The sequence below is a fragment of the Berghia stephanieae genome, chromosome 8 (assembly GCF_034508935.2).
Source record: "Berghia stephanieae isolate SIO BIC M18660-M18661 chromosome 8, UCSD_Bste_1.3, whole genome shotgun sequence".
Lineage (NCBI taxonomy): Eukaryota > Metazoa > Mollusca > Gastropoda > Nudibranchia > Aeolidiidae > Berghia > Berghia stephanieae.
In genome coordinates, this window is record NC_088367.1 from 5,068,860 (window position 1) to 5,088,733 (window position 19,874).

Genomic DNA, 19,874 nt, shown 5'->3' on the forward strand with positions numbered 1-19,874 from the left:
AAACGTTGGCGATTGGTATCGGATGGCAAACTGTGATCGTTTGATATGATTCGAAACACTCGTTACTCGTTACCCCTCAACTCGCTCGGATCGTGATCGTCTCAAGTCTCAAGATCGTCTCAAGCTCGTCTCAAGTCTCAAGATCGTCTCAAGCTCGTCTCTACTCGTCAACTCGAATGATCGTTTTATCAACTCGCTCTTCCGGAATTGAGATCGGACGGTGACTCGTGGCTTCGCGCTCGGATGTCGATCGAGTAAAAGCGATCGAATAACCCAACACTACCATTGAGAGAGAGAGAGAGAGAGAGAGAGAGAGAGAGAGAGAGAGAGAGAGAGAGAGAGAGAGAGAGAGCATTTCGATTTTCCCAAGATTTCCTCGCAGAGCGAGAAACTGTCCGTCACTCCTCATTCGATTTACAAGAGCTGTCATTGGCCATTGGCGGTTTGGTGGATACGCCATCTTGCTTGTGTGTATAAAATCTTTGATTCAGTTGTTTTGGTTCTTGGGCAACTTTGGTCTCTACTTTCATTTTGAAACAAAAAGTACAATGACAATCTATGTTCCGTGAACGCTCATGGTGTCCCTCGTATAAAAACTTAAGAATATCGAGCGTGTCTGCTATTTGGTTGATAGAGTTTGTCTGAGTGTAAGTGTAAGTGTAAGCGAGTACCTCGGGTTTCAAATACGACGGCCTTTTTAAAAGCATAGGTGAAGGTGAGGTGCGCACAGAGTTGGGTTGTCTCTGATTCCAGCCTTTCAAGGACCTGAGACTGAGACAGTTTTTCTCTATTAGCTATCTAGTGATAGTTCTTACTTTTAGTGGATGTTTATAGACTATAGTTTCTTTTGCTTTTACTTTTAAAGGTGAAGAATAATAAATATCTATCAATAGGATACAAGGAAGAAAAAAGCGGCTCATGACGGGTGGATGGACTGTCTCCCATGTCCCAGGTGCACAAATTAGCAATCAACAGGTCTGATAATGGAACGCGAACGCCTGATACATTTTGTAGATAGTTAATGGACGACATTTTGCGTTGGTTTGAGTGAGAGTATTTCCATTACAACAATGAGACCATCAGTTTGAAACCCAAATTATTTTGGCTATCCAGACCCGCAATTAAGTACACGTCCGCTGTCTCTAATCCCGATTCAGAGTCAGAGTGCAGAATTAAAAAAAAAAAAAATTAAAAATCAAGGATTGAAATAAAAACTATATTACAAAAATAGGGAATTTAAAGCTGATGATGCTTTTTATTGATATATATTTGGACTTAATCGACGTGTATGCAGGTCTGACATCCGAACACACTTATTATGGGCCTAGTTTAACATTGTTGTCATGGACAATATTTTGCGTTATTTTTTTGAGATTTCCATTTCAACAATTGCAGGACTGATAACCCCAATTCATGGAAATTTCAAAAAATGACTTAAAATATTGTCCATTACGACAATGTTAATTAATATTAAACTAGGACCATAAGTGCGTTTAGATGTCAGACCTACAGACTATTCACAAACAGTATAAAATTTGAAAGGCTAGCAGTTATGCCAGTGGCTCCCATTCTCTGTTTTAGCCATGCCTTACGTGTTAACCCACCAAAGAAAACATTTAACACTCCGGAATGGTGGATGGTGTTGACTGCAGAGTATCCCTATTATGGCCAGGCAGAGTTGTCATATCAGTAAGGTCATGGGTTCGAGCCCCCATCGCAGCGAAATTTTTATTCTCTATTGTCTTCTGGCACTTTTCTACTCACTTCATTTTCTGTTATTATCAAACAAAAGTGCCTGTTCCACTCATTTATCTGAATTAGTTTTCACCCCCTTTTTATCTGGCACTTCTCCATACCCTATTTTTCTCATCATTTTCATGCTTCTCACACATGAGGCTATGTGGTCTATTGGTATGACAGTCGCTTTTGGATCGGAAGGTCCTGGGTTCGAGCCTCGCTCGGCGCATAGTTGAGTCTTTGGAAAAGGCTCTTTACTCACATTATCTCACTGTACTCAGGTGTAAAATGAGTACCTGGCCGTCGATAGCGTTGTCTCTGTCGAAAAAATTGTAATATTGCCTAACAGGCATCGTGTCTCGTTCTGCATGTTACGTGTTGCTGTTTGTCAGGACCCTTTGTAAAGCGCTTTGAGCAGTTTTAGTCTGTTTTGGACAACCCGTTTCCTCTTGCCCCATGGGTTCCATTCAAGAACTTTAAATAAGTATTGTTTGTTACAAAGTAGTTCAAACATTTCAGTAATAACAAATGATTTAATGTCACATGTTATCTTTGTTTACCTCCCTGCTATATTTTGTTATGGAATATGACTAGACAAGAGAATTTTTAAATTATTTTGCAGAGAAAGCAGTTGTGTGAATTTCTACTACCTAAGATGCCTTATTCATGCGTTGTTGTTGGATGTAGGAATCGTAGGTCAAGAGAAACACTCCAAGCTTACGGTTTCCATAGGTATGTTGCTGTTTTGGATTCCTTTTCTTAGTCATCATCATCATCATCATCATCATCATCATCATCATCATCATCATCAATTCCCTGAAGTGGTAATCTCAAATAATAATAATAATAATAATATAATAAATTGGCATTTGTATAGCACCTTACCCCAATTTAATCAGACTTTAGGCGTTTTACTTTCTTAAGTTAAATAAAGAAATACAATTAGAAATAAAACACAGCAATTTCAATGACTTACACAGCAATAGACATTACATTTTACACACACGATTAGAAAAAACGTCATTTTCAAAATAGAAATCGTAGGACAGAAAGGTTTGGTTTCAAACGGTCACAAAATTTTGTTTTCTTTTGGCTACCATTCCTAAATAATTAATTGTCTCATCTGAATTGAATTTCTTTTGCAGATTTCCTCAGGATCCTGCGCTTCAAAGAAAATGGGCAAAGCGGGTACGGCGATTGGATAATGATGGAAATCTCTGGTTACCAAGCGCCTCATCTAGAATATGCAGTGATCATTTTTGTCCTGAAGATTATCGTCCCCCTCCCAGTAATGGAATTCATCGTCGAATACTTCGAGAAACTGCGGTGCCATCCATATTTCCAGAATTCTATAATAGATGCAGTGAGTTATTTAAATAAATTCCATTCAGTCATTATTTCTGTTTTATTTAAATCATTCACTGAATGAACCCTGTTTTGGTGCCTTTGTTTATTTTTGTTTTTGTTTTTCTGTTTCTTTTTTTTTTTAATTAGAAAAAAAAATTCTAGACTATAATACATCTACTCACAAGATATCAGGTTTTTAATTGATTCCGTAAAGTAAGGGAATTAAGTATCCAATAAAAAAAATATATATATATTTTAAGTTGAAAAGCCCAAGAATCTTAATGAAGTTTTTATAATATAAATGTGTTTTTTATTATCATCCCTAAGTATATCATTAGTGTTTGTTGTTGTATTTAGCTGTCCTAATTTGCGATCCATCACCGCTAATCAGTATTAGTATCATGTCGGTTTTATCAGGAAAAGGGGGTCCCGATATGTCTGTCGGTAGAGCACTCCCTTCACAATCAAAGGGACTGAGATGGATCCCGGGTGCAGTTGATTTTTTTTTTTTCTGAACCCTCTCTTTCCCCCCCCCCCCCCCCTGTTCACCCCGTAGTGAATGGGTAGCTGGGTCTGTTAGAGCTGGTGCAAAAATACTTTGTGATTGACTAGCGCCTTATGTCATGCTGTAGAAGCCAGGATACACTCTGGCTCTATGGGCCTAATGGCTCTGAAGGACTACTTTATCACGAAACAGAAAATTGAATTTTCAGTCATACATATGACTTTTGGGGATAAGTGTGTATATATATATATATATATATATATATATATATATATATATATATATATATATATATATATATATATATATATTACTGGAGAAAATGAATATTGTTTCTTTAAATATTTGAAAAACTAAAATTTCCTTTTACTTAGCATTTTCATTTTGTCATCTAGAAATTCTTTTTTCCAGATCCGAACACTTATTTTTGGAACAGGCCATTACAATATATAAAGGATTTATGAATGAGTCTGTAATCTGAACCTCATTGACCGACACCGTCTGTCCGTGTAACTCTAGTTAATTGCAGTGGACAAACGATTGAATCAAATCCGATTTAAAACTCTTTTTGGTCACGTCCAAGTATCCATGTCTATATTCATTTTTCCTAAAGAAAATGCAGAAAAAAGCATTCCTTTGTGCGAGGCATGGCATAGTCATTTCATTTTTGGTATATTCATTTTTCCTAAGGATATTGCAGAAATAAACATTCCTTTGTGCGAGGCATGGCATAGTCATTTCATTTTTGGTATATTCATTTTTCCTAAGGATATTGCAGAAATAAACATTCCTTTGTGCGAGGCATGGCATAGTCATTTCATTTTTGGTATATTCATTTTTCCTAAGGATATTGCAGAAATAAACATTCCTTTGTGCGAGGCATGGCATAGTCATTTCATTTTTGGTATTCGTCAAATGAATCAAAGTGATCTTACAGTATCAGAAAACATCTTGCCAACTCATTGCTTTGTTCATTCTCAGTGACATGAATGGTGTGAAACGTTTTTAAGCCAAACACCTTTATTCTTCTGACTCAATTTTATACCCAAATATTTATTTAAATTTTCTCCATTTTATTTTAAGCCAAAGAATTTTATTCTTCTGACTCCATTTATACCCAAATTAAAAAAAAAAAATTTCTCTATTTTATTTTAAGCCAAAGACATTTATTCTTCTGACTCAATTTTATACCCAAATCTTATTTTTTTTTTTTTTTTTTTTTATTTCTCTCTTTTTTTTTTTCTTCTATTTATTTATTTATGTGTTTGATGTTTCATTTGAAGCCAAAGCCCAAAAAGGACGTATTGCCTCAAATAGTGCCAATGTTAACAGAAATGTTGAAAGCAACGATAATGAGTCGTCCCAACCACATGAGACAACCACGGATGTCATCGAGATTCCCAACTCACCCATGGAGACTGAAACAGAGAACACCAACCGGCCGGGTAGGTTTTATCTATAGATAGAATGCGCGAGGCTAAGAAGCTCACAATATTGCCATCTGGAAGTAAAACGGACCAACACTCAAAACTATGTGTAACCATGAACTTTTATAGTTATATATAATGTAAATATTAATTAATTTATTTATTTGTTTTGCATTCTTTTCAATTTTCAATTTATAGTGACAACTATTTTACAGTGTTGAAATTATTCATATTTTAAGCGCGGCTCTGGTTGTGGAACTGCTCCTTGTTTATATATATATACATCATATTTCCATTATCTATTTATCTTACTGTGTAAATTATAACACGCCTATACAAAATATTTCCTTTCTGGGATGCAATAAAGTATTATTATTATTATTATTATTATTATTATTATTATTATTATTATTATTATTATTATTATTATTATTATTATTATTATTATTATTATTATTATTATAGAATAGTCAATTCATATATTTTCCTTTCTTTTGCCCTTTACATCAATTCAGAATTAGACATAGATCTAAACTCTTTCTTAAGTAAAAAATAAAACTTGTCCTTTAGATTATAAGGCCAGTGGAGCCAGGGTATATCCCGATTTCTATAGCATTAAATGGACAATGGCAATTGCTTGCTACCCTTTGGATAGGGAACTAATATATCATGAAGTACTTTCCACCAGATCTAACAGATCCAGCTGCCCAATCTTTTCTGGATGGACATGGGTCCGAAAAAAAATCTTCTCCACTTCAATGGGAATGACACCTGTATTTGAAGCAGTGCTTTACTAACTAATAACAGAAAAGGAAGTGAATAGAAAAGTGCCAGAAGACAAAAGAGAATAAACATTTTGCAGCAATGGGGGCTCGAACCCACGACCTTACTGATACGACAGCTCTGTCTGGCCATAGGGGGATGCTATGCAGTCGACGCCATCCACCGAGTACCTGCACTTACTGAGTCTTCTATCCCCCTATATGTTTTCCAACATGCTTTCTGTCATTGTATTTGAATGAGATTACTTGGTTTTGTCCAGGCACTGGCCGGATACCCTAGCTGTGAGGGAAACAGTCAAATGTATAGTTAGAGTTTTGAGAGATGCTAGTTTTTGTCTTGTAAATCATCTTTCTGTTATGCATTGTATTGTTTAGTTTACATGTTATATATGATTTGTAAACATTTGAGTGTGTTCCTCTTAGTGGGGACCTGTGCTTGTGTCTGGATGAGAATTTTATCTTATCTCAAACTAAGTAGTACTTTGATATGTTCTCTTGGAATCTACATCTGTTCCCTATTTGAACCAATTCCCCTTTGTATTTTCTAGGGTGCTTTAATTGTAATTCTATAACTTTTTACCATCTCATTTTCTTCCTTTTTACTGGCACTGATATGACTTTAATGTGTTGCAAACGCTGTAAAAACAAAAAAGAACAAAACATATGAGATTATATCATTTATTTCAGTTTTGAGGATACAGAGACCTTTTCAAGAATGGGAAGTGACGATACTGGTGCAGGAATATCTTTATTTGTATGAAACTTTTCAACAGCTGCAGCGGCTTGCAAGGTTCGAATTTAATTATATGTGACCCAACGTCTCAAAATGGTATTAAGTAGGGATGGACCAGATGCTAAAAAGTCAAATTATAGTTAAACTGGTCAAATATAGGAAACGTTGGTATATACCACAGTAAAATATAACATTTCTTCTCCTCTATAAAGCATATAAACTCAACTTAAGCATGATATTTCTGGCTCCAAATTCAGTTTTCAGTCTCTTAATCATCCCGACTTAATACCGTTTTGAGCCGAGGGGTCACATATGATCTGTGGGAACATATTTATTGTGTTTCAATGTGTTCCAGTATGTTGTTGTTTGGCTATTGAGTTGTTGTTGTGAATTGTTTTCATGCTAGGTAACCTATTGGGTGTCCCTGTGAGTTCCATTCACGAACATTGTGTGTTATTTCTGCCTGTGAGTTTGTGACGTCACTATGGGGATAAAAACGAAATCCCATTCTCTCTCTAACTACGATACTCATAATGGATTATTGATTGAAATTAGTCAAGTGTTGACTGTGTTTGTATTACCGGATGAACACACCCAGACAATTCGCATGATGCCTGGATTCATGGATTAGAAATATGATGCCTAATAATATGGATAAAATGGATGGATAGAATAAAAAATGAAGAAGTATGGAAAAGAACACAGCAGAAACCAGTGGGAGAGGAAATAGGAAGAAGGCGATGGAGGTGGATTGGACACACCCTTAGAAAGAATGACTCCACTATAACAAAGAAAGTATTGGACTGGAACCCTCAAGGCAGGAGATCAAGGGGAAGGCCACGAGGAACATGGAGAAGAATTAAAGAAGCTGATATACAGAGAAGTGGTAAGACCTGGAATGAGATAAAAAAAGTTAGCTCAGGATAGAGAAGGATGGAAACTGTTTGTCTGTGGCCTATACCCTGACCCAGGGTGAAAAAGGCAATGATGATGATATATGTCCTCTGCATATATGGAGAAGCCTACTTTGGTGGAGACATTTTCTTTACTTTTTTGCCAATGATATTGTTGTATACTCTTTGATTTTTACCTATCGTGAACCAGATGTAGAAATCCATTCACGACAGATCTCTGCTATGGAAAAGGGAATGATTTTATATTAATACAATGTTCATTGCTTCAAATCATCATTTACAGAATGCGGAGGGTGAGGGGGGGGGGGTGCTTAAAAAATTCTCAAAACTCTTTGATTTTTGACAGCTGAGGGAGCAGGCACTGGTGTAAGATAAAGCAAGAGAGAAAAAAAAACATCCCAAAAAAATCAGACTTCTTGGACTTGGGATTGAACATCAGACCTTCTGGTTACTGGTCGATCCCCAGTTGAGGTCGACTGATTTTTTGGGATGGTTTTTTTTTTCTGTATTTTTCTCTCTTTTGCTTTGTCTGGCACCTTTCATACACACTTGGTGCTCAGTTGCTATAATTCAATGTTATGTCTATCTTTTCTATGCAGAATCAACGTGGATTTGCTGTATCTGAGGACTGACTCTATGAATTTACCAGATATAAAAAAAGAAGTGGATAAAGTTCAAGAATTGATTCACATTTTGATGAATGGAAAAGAGGTAAAATCATGAATTACAAATTTTGATCACAAAGTACTTTCCATCAGATCCGATAGACCCAGCTCCCTAATCAATGTTGAGTGGACAGATGTATAAAAAAAAAAAGGATCATAAGCATTTCTTTTTCTTGCTACACAGCTGCTTTCCCAGCTGAGTTATCACTGGAATTAAAACGTAGAAAAAAAATTGAAAAAGAGCAAAAAACCCTACAAGAGTTCCGAAATATATTTTTGATGAAGATTGTATTAAAGATTCATGTTCTAACTTTTAGTCATCATTGTATTAAAGATTCATGTTCTAACTTTTAGTCATCGTTGTATTAAAGATTCATGTTCTAACTTTTAGTCATCATTGTATAAGATTCATGTCTAACTTTAGTCGTATTAAAGATTCATGTTCTAACTTTTAGTCATCATTGTATTAAAGATTCATGTTCTAACTTTTAGTCATCGTTGTATTAAAGATTCATGTTCTAACTTTTAGTCATCGTTGTATTAAAGATTCATGTTCTAACTTTTAGTCATCGTTGTATTAAAGATTCATGTTCTAACTTTTAGTCATCGTTGTATTAAAGATTCATGTTCTAACTTTTAGTCATCATTGTATTAAAAATTCATGTTCTAACTTTTAGTCGTCATTGTATTAAAGATTCATGTTCTAACTTTTAGTCGTCATTGTATTAAAGATTCATGTTCTAACTTTTAGTCATCATTGTATTAAAGATTCATGTTCTAACTTTTAGTCGTCATTGTATTAAAGATTCATGTTCTAACTTTTAGTCATCATTGTATTAAAGATTCATGTTCTAACTTTTAGTCATCTTGTATTAAAGATTCATGTTCTAACTTTTAGTCATCATTGTATTAAAGATTCATGTTCTAACTTTTAGTCTCATTGTATTAAAGATTCATGTTCTAACTTTTAGTCGTCATTGTATTAAAGATTCATGTTCTAACTTTTAGTCGTCATTGTATTAAAGATTCATGTTTCTAAAGCTACTTTAGTCATCATTGTATTAAAGATTCATGTTCTAACTTTTAGTCGATCATTGTATTAAAGATTCATGTTCTAACTTTTAGTCGTCATTGTATTAAAGATTCATGTTCTAACTTTTAGTCTCATTGTATTAAAGATTCATGTTCTAACTTTTAGTCATCATTGTATTAAAGATTCATGTTCTAACTTTTAGTCATCATTGTATTAAAGATTCATGTTCTAACTTTTAGTCATCATTGTATTAAAGATTCATGTTCTAACTTTTAGTCATCATTGTATTAAAGATTCATGTTCTAACTTTTAGTCTCATTGTATTAAAGATTCATTACTTCTTTTATGTCATTGTATTAAGATTCATGTTCTAACTTTTAGTCTCATTGTATTAAAGATTCATGTTCTAACTTTTAGTCTCATTGTATTAAAGATTCATGTTCTAACTTTTAGTCGTCATTGTATTAAAGATTCATGTCTAACTTTTAGTCATTGTATTAAAGATTCATGTTCTAACTTTTAGTCATCATTGTATTAAAGATTCATGTTCTAACTTTTAGTCATCATTGTATTAAAGATTCATGTTCTAACTTTTAGTCATCATTGTATTAAAGATTCATGTTCTAACTTTTAGTCATCATTGTATTAAAGATTCATGTTCTAACTTTTAGTCATCATTGTATTAAAGATTCATGTTCTAACTTTTAGTCTCATTGTATTAAAGATTCATGTTCTAACTTTTAGTTCACTTGTATTAAAGATTCATGTTCTAACTTTTAGTCATCATTGTATTAAAGATTCATGTTCTAACTTTTAGTCTCATTGTATTAAAGATTCATGTTCTAACTTTTAGTCGTCATTGTATTAAAGATTCATGTTCTAACTTTTAGTCGTCATTGTATTAAAGATTCATGTTCTAACTTTTAGTCGTCATTGTATTAAAGATTCATGTTCTAACTTTTAGTCGTGTATTAAAGATTCATGTTCTAACTTTTAGTCATTGTATTAAAGATTCATGTTCTAACTTTTAGTCGTCATTGTATTAAAGATTCATGTTCTAACTTTTAGTCTCATTGTATTAAAGATTCATGTTCTAACTTTTAGTCTCATTGTATTAAAGATTCATGTTCTAACTTTTAGTCATCATTGTATTAAAGATTCATGTTCTAACTTTTAGTCTCATTGTATTAAAGATTCATGTTCTAACTTTTAGTCGTCATTGTATTAAAATTCATGTTCTAACTTTTAGTCTCATTGTATTAAAGATTCATGTTCTAACTTTTAGTCGTCATTGTATTAAAGATTCATGTTCTAACTTTTAGTCGTCATTGTATTTAAAGATTATGTTCTCTAACTTTTAGTCGTCATTGTATTAAAGATTCATGTTCTAACTTTAGTCTCATTGTATTAAAGATTCATGTTCTAACTTTAGTCGTCATTGTATTAAAGATTCATGTTCTAACTTTTAGTCTCATTGTATTAAAGATTCATGTTCTAACTTTTAGTCATCATTGTATTAAAGATTCATGTTCTAACTTTTAGTCTCATTGTATTAAAGATTCATGTTCTAACTTTAGTCTCATTGTATTAAAGATTCATGTTCTAACTTTTAGTCTCATTGTATTAAAGATTCATGTTCTAACTTTTAGTCGTCATTGTATTAAAGATTCATGTTCTAACTTTTAGTCTCATTGTATTAAAGATTCATGTTCTAACTTTTAGTCTCATTGTATTAAAGATTCATGTTCTAACTTTAGTCGTCATTGTATTAAAGATTCATGTTCTAACTTTTAGTCGTCATTGTATTAAAGATTCATGTTCTAACTTTTAGTATCGTTGTATTAAAGATTCATGTTCTAACTTTTGTCTCATTGTATTAAAAATCATGTTCTAACTTTTAGTCTCATTGTATTAAAGATCATGTTCTAACTTTTAGTCTCATTGTATTAAAGATTCATGTTCTAACTTTTAGTCTCATTGTATTAAAGATTCATGTTCTAACTTTTAGTCTCATTGTATTAAAGATTCATGTTCTAACTTTTAGTCGTCATTGTATTAAAGATTCATGTTCTAACTTTTAGTCATCATTGTATTAAAGATTCATGTTCTAACTTTTAGTCGTCATTGTATTAAAATTCATGTTCTAACTTTTAGTCGTCATTGTATTAAAGATTCTGTTCTAACTTTTAGTCGTCATTGTATTAAAGATTCATGTTCTAACTTTTAGTCGTCATTGTATTAAAAATTCATGTTCTAACTTTTAGTCTCATTGTATTAAAGATTCATGTTCTAACTTTTAGTCGTCATTGTATTAAAGATTCATGTTCTAACTTTTAGTCGTCATTGTATTAAAAATTCATTGTTCTAACTTTTAGTCATCATTGTATTAAAGATTCATGTTCTAACTTTTAGTCTCATTGTATTAAAATTCATGTTCTAACTTTTAGTCATCATTGTATTAAAGATTCATGTTCTAACTTTTAGTCGTCATTGTATTAAAGATTCATGTTCTAACTTTTAGTCGTCATTGTATTAAAGAATTCATGTTCTAACTTTTAGTCGTCATTGTATTAAAGATTCATGTTCTAACTTTTAGTCGTCATTGTATTAAAGATTCATGTTCTAACTTTTAGTCGTCATTGTATTAAAGATTCATGTTCTAACTTTTAGTCATCGTTGTATTAAAGATTCATGTTCTAACTATTAGTCGTCATTGTATTAAAGATTCATGTTCTAACTTTTAGTCGTCATTGTATTAAAGATTCATGTTCTAACTTTTAGTCATCGTTGTATTAAAGATTCATGTTCTAACTTTTAGTCATCATTGTATTAAAGATTCATGTTCTAACTTTTAGTCATCGTTGTATTAAAGATTCATGTTCTAACTTTTAGTCGTCATTGTATTAAAGATTCATGTTCTAACTTTTAGTCGTCATTGTATTAAAGATTCATGTTCTAACTTTTAGTCATCGTTGTATTAAAGATTCATGTTCTAACTATTAGTCGTCATTGTATTAAAGATTCATGTTCTAACTTTTAGTCGTCATTGTATTAAAGATTCATGTTCTAACTTTTAGTCGTCATTGTATTAAAGATTCATGTTCTAACTTTTAGTCATCATTGTATTAAAGATTCATGTTCTAACTTTTAGTCATCATTGTATTAAAGATTCATGTTCTAACTTTTAGTCATCATTGTATTAAAGATTCATGTTCTAACTTTTAGTCATCATTGTATTAAAGATTCATGTTCTAACTTTTAGTCATCATTGTATTAAAGATTCATGTTCCAACTTTTAGTCATCATTGTATTAAAGATTCATGTTCTAACTTTTAGTCATCGTTGTATTAAAAATTCATGTTCCAACTTTTAGTCATCATTGTATGAAAAATTCATGTTCTAACTTTTAGTCATCGTTGTATTAAAAATTCATGTTCCAACTTTTAGTCATCATTGTATGAAAAATTCATGTTCTAACTTTTAGTCATCGTTGTATTAAAAATTCATGTTCTAACTTTTAGTCATCATTGTATTAAAGATTCATGTTCTAACTTTTAGTCATCATTGTATTAAAAATTCATGTTCTAACTTTTAGTCATCATTGTATTAAAAATTCATGTTCTAACTTTTAGTCATCATTGTATTAAAAATTCATGTTCTAACTTTTAGTCATCATGAAAAAGTAGGATGTGATAGGGTCCTTTTTTCAATCCAATCAACTTTTTGAATTGAGGATCAGACCTTTGTTTTTTGTCTCTAAAAAGTGATATAATTTCGCTAAACTGCTCTCTTATTCCATATTAATTATTAACAATCATGGTGTCCACTGGAGGTCCATATAGCTCAGTTGGTAGAGCACTCGCTTCACAATCAAAGGGACTGAGCTGGATCCCGGGTGCAGTAGAGATTTCTTTCTGACCCCCCTTTTCACCCAGCAGTGATTGGGTAGCTGCATCTGTTAGATCTGGCAGAAAGTATTTTGCAATAGACGAGCATCTTATCCAAAGGGTAGCAAACATGTTATAGAAACCAGGATAAACTCCGGCTCAAGGGCCTAATGGATCTGAAGGACTACATGGTACCCATACATCTAATTTTATGTTTAAGTATAATTATAATATTTTATTTGGTTTTAGTCAAGAACTTCAAAATGATTTTATAAAAATTTTATTACAACAGTACACGTTTTGAGCAGCTATGGCCCCTCAAGGCCGATAAAAATTGATAAAAGACAGAAACAGGCGCTTAAATGACCTAAATAGTGTCGAAAGCGCCGTTAAACACCTAAAAACAAACAAACAAACAAGATTAGTTTTAATTTGTTTCGAATTTGAACTGGATTGTGCGCTGTAGAAATAAGTTGGTTTTTTTGTATTAAATTCTCTCAGGTCTACAGCGTTGAAATATACGACTCGGGGACGAATGCCGATGGGCCTGTGGAAAATGCTGGGGATTTGGACTTTGAGCAGAACATCTCAGTCAGAGGACACGAGGATGCTAATGAGGTATAAAAATAATAAAAGCGATCCATTAGGGAGCAGGAAGTGGTGAACGAAAAAAATATCGAAGCAGGCTGATTTTTTTTGGGATGTTTTTTTTCTTGTATTTTTCTATCTGCTTTGTCTGACATGTATTCATAGACACTTTTTTCGTGTGTATCAAGAGAAAAAATATAAATGTGTAGAAAATGAATTTCATCAAAAGAAAAACAAATTCAGTTCTGAAGTGATAATTGTATAGTATAAAGTTGTCTCTGAAATACTTAATGTTTTAAAACAAAAATAGATTTAGGCATACAATCATTATTACTAAGCAGAATAGATTTAGGCATACAATCATTATTTAACTAAGCAGATGCATATTAAATTTTGACAGGGATTATAAATAAATGAGAGATAAGCTAGAAAACCCAATGGAGTGTAACGGTTGTATCAGTGACAGATACAATGGAAAATTAGAGAACGGTGGGGTCTGCCTGAAGTCTGGGATCGGGAAAATACTAACGAACGAGGGATATTGGAGAGGCTTCAGATTGTTCCCATCCAAAGACTCTCCATTATCACTCTTTCGTTGACGATACAATGGGAATTTATAAATAAGATTATTATTAAAATGATTATTCGATTGGGAGTTTTTTCCTCTTATGTTTGGTTGTAATGCAGTAGAGATCTTGTGTTTAGTATTTTTTTCTTTTTTTTGAAGCTGTTATAGTCACATAGCTGCTGCCAATGTCCTCATAAAATCTGAAAAAAAATAAAATCTATTATTTGAATTGTATACTCCCCCCCCCTCCCCCCCCCCCCCCCCCCCCCCCCAATCTCCTCTTTCTGTATCAAATTCCTATTTTTAGTTGGCCCTGGTAAGTGAAAAAAAACGATAATAGTAGTCATTCGACAATTGGCCATGGCTGATTTACCGTATCTATAGGTAAGGGACAACAATTCTGCATCCTTGGCTGGACGCTAGTCTATCGCAAGTAATTTTCACAAATTAACACACATCTCTGCTGGGTGGGAGGGGGGGGGGGCAGAAAAATAAAAATCTCGACACAACCCAGGATTGATCTTGTACCTTTGCGTTGAAGCGAGTGCTCTACCAAACTGAGCTATCGACCCCCTGATAACTGAACGTGTTTCAAAGTTATGATTAAAAAAACATTATGATATCACACACTATTACAGTGGAACTCGATAACGAAAAACACAAGATTTGTCGTTACACCGGAGGTTGTGTGTATTTGGTGAAAGGTTTCCAAAATGGTGGACAAAGTGGGCGTGGTAAGGCCTGCGGGACCAGTTTTTATTAACATGGATAAAACACGAGTACAAATCATTGTAGTGTATTCCTCTTAGACTTAGAGGGTTCTTGTGCGTGTGTCTGATTGAGACGTTTAGGTGATCTGAACTGAGTACACTGATAGTGTGCTCATGGAATCTACATTTGTTCCCTATTTAAACCATTCCCCTTTGTCTTACTTTTTCTTATGTCATTTCAATTGTAAATCTAGAATGTTTTTTGCTCTCCAATTTTCTTCCTTTTTACTGGCGCTGATATGACATAGATGTGTCACAAGCGCTGTAAAACCCTTTAAAACAAACAAAAACAGGTAATTCGGACGCTGTCACTGTGAGTTAGATAAAATTCCTCATCCTCTTCCTCCTCCCACAAAAACTACTACTACTACTCTACTACTCTACTGCTACTACTACTACTACTACTACTACTACTACTACTACTACTACTACTACTACTACTACTACTACTACTACTACTACTTCTATCACCACATAATATCACATTTTCCAAGATTTTGTGTTTACTTGCTTACACTTACATTTATACCTTGGTTTTTATTAATGCATATCAGCCAAGATTCGTCAAAAAAAGCTGCGTTCTCATTGGTTTCAAAAGCTGCGTTCTCATTGGTTTCAAAAGCTGCGTTCTCATTAGTTCAAGCAGGAATCGTTTTTATAAACTTTGAGTACCCATACTCGGTATCTTTAGTATCAGATATCTACAAAAAGTGCTGAAAATCGCCAAAATGATGTCGTTATTCGGAGGTTTTATCAAAAAGTGCGTCGTTATTTGGAGGTTTTTTTTTTACTGATCTTAAATAGAAAAAAAATCGGGACCACGAGTCAATGTCGTTATCAGGAGGTGTCGTAATCAGGAGGTTCCACTGTATCATTATGACAATCAGAAACAACATTCAAGTTCAGAGTTATGATTAGCTCTCATCGGGGTCAGTTGGATCATTTTATTATAAGGATATCAACATGGAGATATAGAAATATCGCTGACAGTTAGGAGTTGTTTTTTGGTTTGTTTTTTTTTTTTTTTTTTTTTTTTTTCTCTATTTTTGTTAATGTCTGTTTCTGTCATTTACAGGAATATGAAAATGAACATTTTGCAAGTCAAGGTTCAGAAGTTAATGAAAACAATTCTATGCAAGCTGCAGAAATGGATGGCCCATCCACACGTAGGACAGCAAGGAAGAGGATTAGAAAGAAGAAGCACAGCTCCTCTCACCAAGCTGGAACGAATGAGTCTTCAGCCCTTGCCAAGACTAAGATGACTTTGAATGACTCTGCGCATCCCGATGAATCAGCTGATGTTTGTGAAGATGAAACTGCTGACAAAAATAATACTTGTGTGAAAGGGTTAAACGAGAGAGTTAAGAACAGGTCAGAGTTAGAGACGTACTTTGATTGTCTCAATAGTGATAATGAGTCATATATTTGCGAGTTTTGTGGCAAGCGATTTAAAACCGAATTGAGTTTGAGGAGACATTTAATGAACAGTCTTGAAAATCAAACGTACGTTTGCCATATGTGTGGTCAAGAATTACGATACAGATACTCCTGGCAACTACACATGAAAAGGCATGAAACAAGGAAAACGATTAAACGCCTGCATCAATGTAAACTGTGTGACCGAGAATTTTTCTTTAAACACGGGCTTTCTCAACACATGGATTTGATTCATTTTAGCGAGCATCAATCTGAACTGTGTTCTATTTGTGGGGATACCTTTAAATGTAAAAAGAAATTTATACAGCATCTTAAACTTCACGGTGAGGATGGACCTACCGAAAAATGTGAAATATGTCACAAACAGTACACAAGTAGAGCTATTCTTCGTCAGCACATGAGACGACATGAAGAATTTGACAAGAATGGACCTCAAAAGTGCACGGTATGCGACAAGGAATTTATGGCAAAGGATCTTCTTAGAAGACACATGAATAGTCATGTAACTGATAGAAAGTTTATATGTGATATCTGTGGGAAGACTTTTAAAACCCGAACGAGAATGCTGACTCATAGACGATTAATTCACATTAAGGGACCTGTGGAATGTCCAATTTGTGGAAAAAAGATCAGCCAAATTAATATGAAACGACATCTGATTATGCACAGTGGGAGCAAGCCGTACAAGTGTGGAATATGTCATAAGGTGTATTCCCAAAACATTTCTCTAAAATCTCATCAAATGATCATGCATAGTGAATTATATCCCCATGCATGTTCAACTTGTAAAAGAGGCTTTAAATCACCACGAGAGTTAGCCATGCATGAAAAGAGCCACGTTTGTGCTAGGACCTTTTCTTGTTCACAATGCGGCAAATCGTTTAGATCCTCCACTGCTGCTAAAATCCATATCAAAAGGCATAACTCTAGGCATGTTCAGTCTCAGGGTTGTAATTTAGTACACGAGGATAAACCATACAAATGCTCTCTTTGTAAATTGCAGTTTGTCAACACGATTCCGTATGCATTACACGTGTTATCAACACACAACACAGAGCTCAATCATTGCCCTATATGTAATGATGGTGTGCTTTTCCCCTCCTTTGAGGAATTGGAGTTGCATATGAAAACTGTCCATCTAAGTAAAAAACCATTCAGCTGCGAGATATGTGGTGAGTCGTTTTATACATCGTATAAATATTACACGCACAAACTCTTACACAAGGATAAGAATGCGTTGCGCTGCGAAATTTGTGGCAGGTTATACGCTAGTATGGTCGGTTTGAACTTTCACCGCAGATTGAAACACAGTCCAACTCCATTGAAAACGTACGGTTGCCACATTTGTGGGAAGGAATTTAATAATAAGCCTAACCAGGTTCGTCATATTGCTACCACCCATTCTGGAGTGAAACCGTTTAAATGTTCCATTTGTGGATTCGCCTTTTCTCAGAAGTCTTCCTGTAAAGCCCATTTATGGACTCACTCAAGGGAGAAAAGATATCCCTGTGAGAAATGTGAGAAAGGTTTCAATGACAAACGGAATTATACGTCTCATATGAACAAATTCCATCCAGAACATTTGACAGCAAACGTCTGAAAGAGTAAAAAATGTGAGAAAAGTTTCAATGACAAACGGATTTATACGTCTCATATGAACAAATTCCATCCAGAATATTTGACAGCTAACATCTGAAAGAGTAAAAAATGTGAGAAAGGTTTCAATGACAAACGGAATTATACGTCTCATATGAACAAATTCCATCCAGAACATTTGACAGCAAACGTCTGAAAGAGTAAAAAATGTGAGAAAGGTTTCAATGACAAACGGAATTATACGTCTCATATGAACAAATTCCATCCAGAACATTTGACAGCAAACGTCTGAAAGAGTAAAAAATTAAACACAGAAGACCAGATTGACTTGCTTAACTCACTCAACCCTAACACCGACTATATCCCTAGTTTACCCGAGTTACTTTTACTCCATGCCGATAATTTATTACATTTTTATGAGACAAATTATAGGCGTAGATTCAAAGTTAATGTTTTTAGTTTTTGCATGTTAATGGTAGTTGAATAAAACTATCTATGTACATGCTCATTTTTAATACATTTTTTTCTTCCAGTTTTGTAAAGTAGCAAAAAAAATCTAGGGTTGAGTGAGTTAAAAAAAAAGGTTTGGGGGGAAAGGGTGGGGGGGGGGGGGGGGGGGGGGCAATCAACTTTGCAAATTTTTGTAGAGAATTTTAATATGCTGCTTTTTAGCCAAACTTGGTATTTAAAAAATTTTTTTTTTCTATTTCTAGATAACTAATAATAATAATAATGAGTCTTATATAAAGCTATATACCGAGGTGTCAAAGCGCTTAAAGGTTACAACCGTTGGGACTATATTCGAACTACTGTGGACATAATACGCACTATACACACATTTCTATATTCTAACACGACTCAGTAAATTTAAGTATAAGGTACATCGGTTTTGAATAATAACTAACTAATTGAGATATTCATTAACTCGTTCAATCCTAGGGATTGTTTCTACTTTTCAAAATTGGAAAAAAATTTATTAAAAATGAGCACAATGAGTTCACAATGCGGCAAATCGTTTAGATCCTCCACTGCTGCTAAAATCCATATCAAAAGGCATAACTCTAGGCATGTTCAGTCTCAGGGTTGTAATTTAGTACACGAGGATAAACCATACAAATGCTCTCTTTGTAAATTGCAGTTTGTCAACACGATTCCGTATGCATTACACGTGTTATCAACACACAACACAGAGCTCAATCATTGCCCTATATGTAATGATGGTGTGCTTTTCCCCTCCTTTGAGGAATTGGAGTTGCATATGAAAACTGTCCATCTAAGTAAAAAACCATTCAGCTGCGAGATATGTGGTGAGTCGTTTTATACATCGTATAAATATTACACGCACAAACTCTTACACAAGGATAAGAATGCGTTGCGCTGCGAAATTTGTGGCAGGTTATACGCTAGTATGGTCGGTTTGAACTTTCACCGCAGATTGAAACACAGTCCAACTCCATTGAAAACGTACGGTTGCCACATTTGTGGGAAGGAATTTAATAATAAGCCTAACCAGGTTCGTCATATTGCTACCACCCATTCTGGAGTGAAACCGTTTAAATGTTCCATTTGTGGATTCGCCTTTTCTCAGAAGTCTTCCTGTAAAGCCCATTTATGGACTCACTCAAGGGAGAAAAGATATCCCTGTGAGAAATGTGAGAAAGGTTTCAATGACAAACGGAATTATACGTCTCATATGAACAAATTCCATCCAGAACATTTGACAGCAAACGTCTGAAAGAGTAAAAAATGTGAGAAAAGTTTCAATGACAAACGGATTTATACGTCTCATATGAACAAATTCCATCCAGAATATTTGACAGCAAACATCTGAAAGAGTAAAAAATGTGAGAAAGGTTTCAATGACAAACGGAATTATACGTCTCAT

General features: G+C 33.9%; 2 protein-coding genes across 5 annotated transcripts; both read left to right on the forward strand.

Annotated features, from left to right (window-relative positions):
• The first annotated feature begins 290 nt into the window (after positions 1–290).
• On the forward strand, positions 291–18,434 carry LOC144978063 (uncharacterized). 4 transcript variants are annotated; one of them, XM_078923576.1, is made up of 8 exons: positions 291–467; positions 2,360–2,469; positions 2,883–3,100; positions 4,873–5,034; positions 6,486–6,588; positions 8,045–8,156; positions 13,532–13,648; positions 16,032–18,434. In XM_078923576.1, exons 2-8 carry the CDS (start codon positions 2,393–2,395, stop codon positions 17,991–17,993), a joined length of 2,751 nt encoding a protein of 916 aa, XP_078779702.1. In that variant the 5' UTR covers positions 291–467; positions 2,360–2,392; the 3' UTR covers positions 17,994–18,434. The 4 variants fall into 4 exon arrangements, with proteins under 4 accessions (XP_078779702.1, XP_078779703.1, XP_078779701.1 ...); XM_078923577.1 differs by lacking the exon at positions 291–467 and adding an exon at positions 470–653; XM_078923575.1 differs by lacking the exon at positions 291–467 and adding an exon at positions 513–647 and having other exon boundaries at positions 16,032–18,100.
• A 546-nt stretch (positions 18,435–18,980) lies between these two features.
• On the forward strand, positions 18,981–19,724 carry LOC144977950 (zinc finger protein 711-like). Its single transcript, XM_078923360.1, has one exon. It carries the CDS (start codon positions 18,981–18,983, stop codon positions 19,722–19,724), a length of 744 nt encoding a protein of 247 aa, XP_078779486.1.
• The last annotated feature ends 150 nt before the right edge of the window (positions 19,725–19,874 follow it).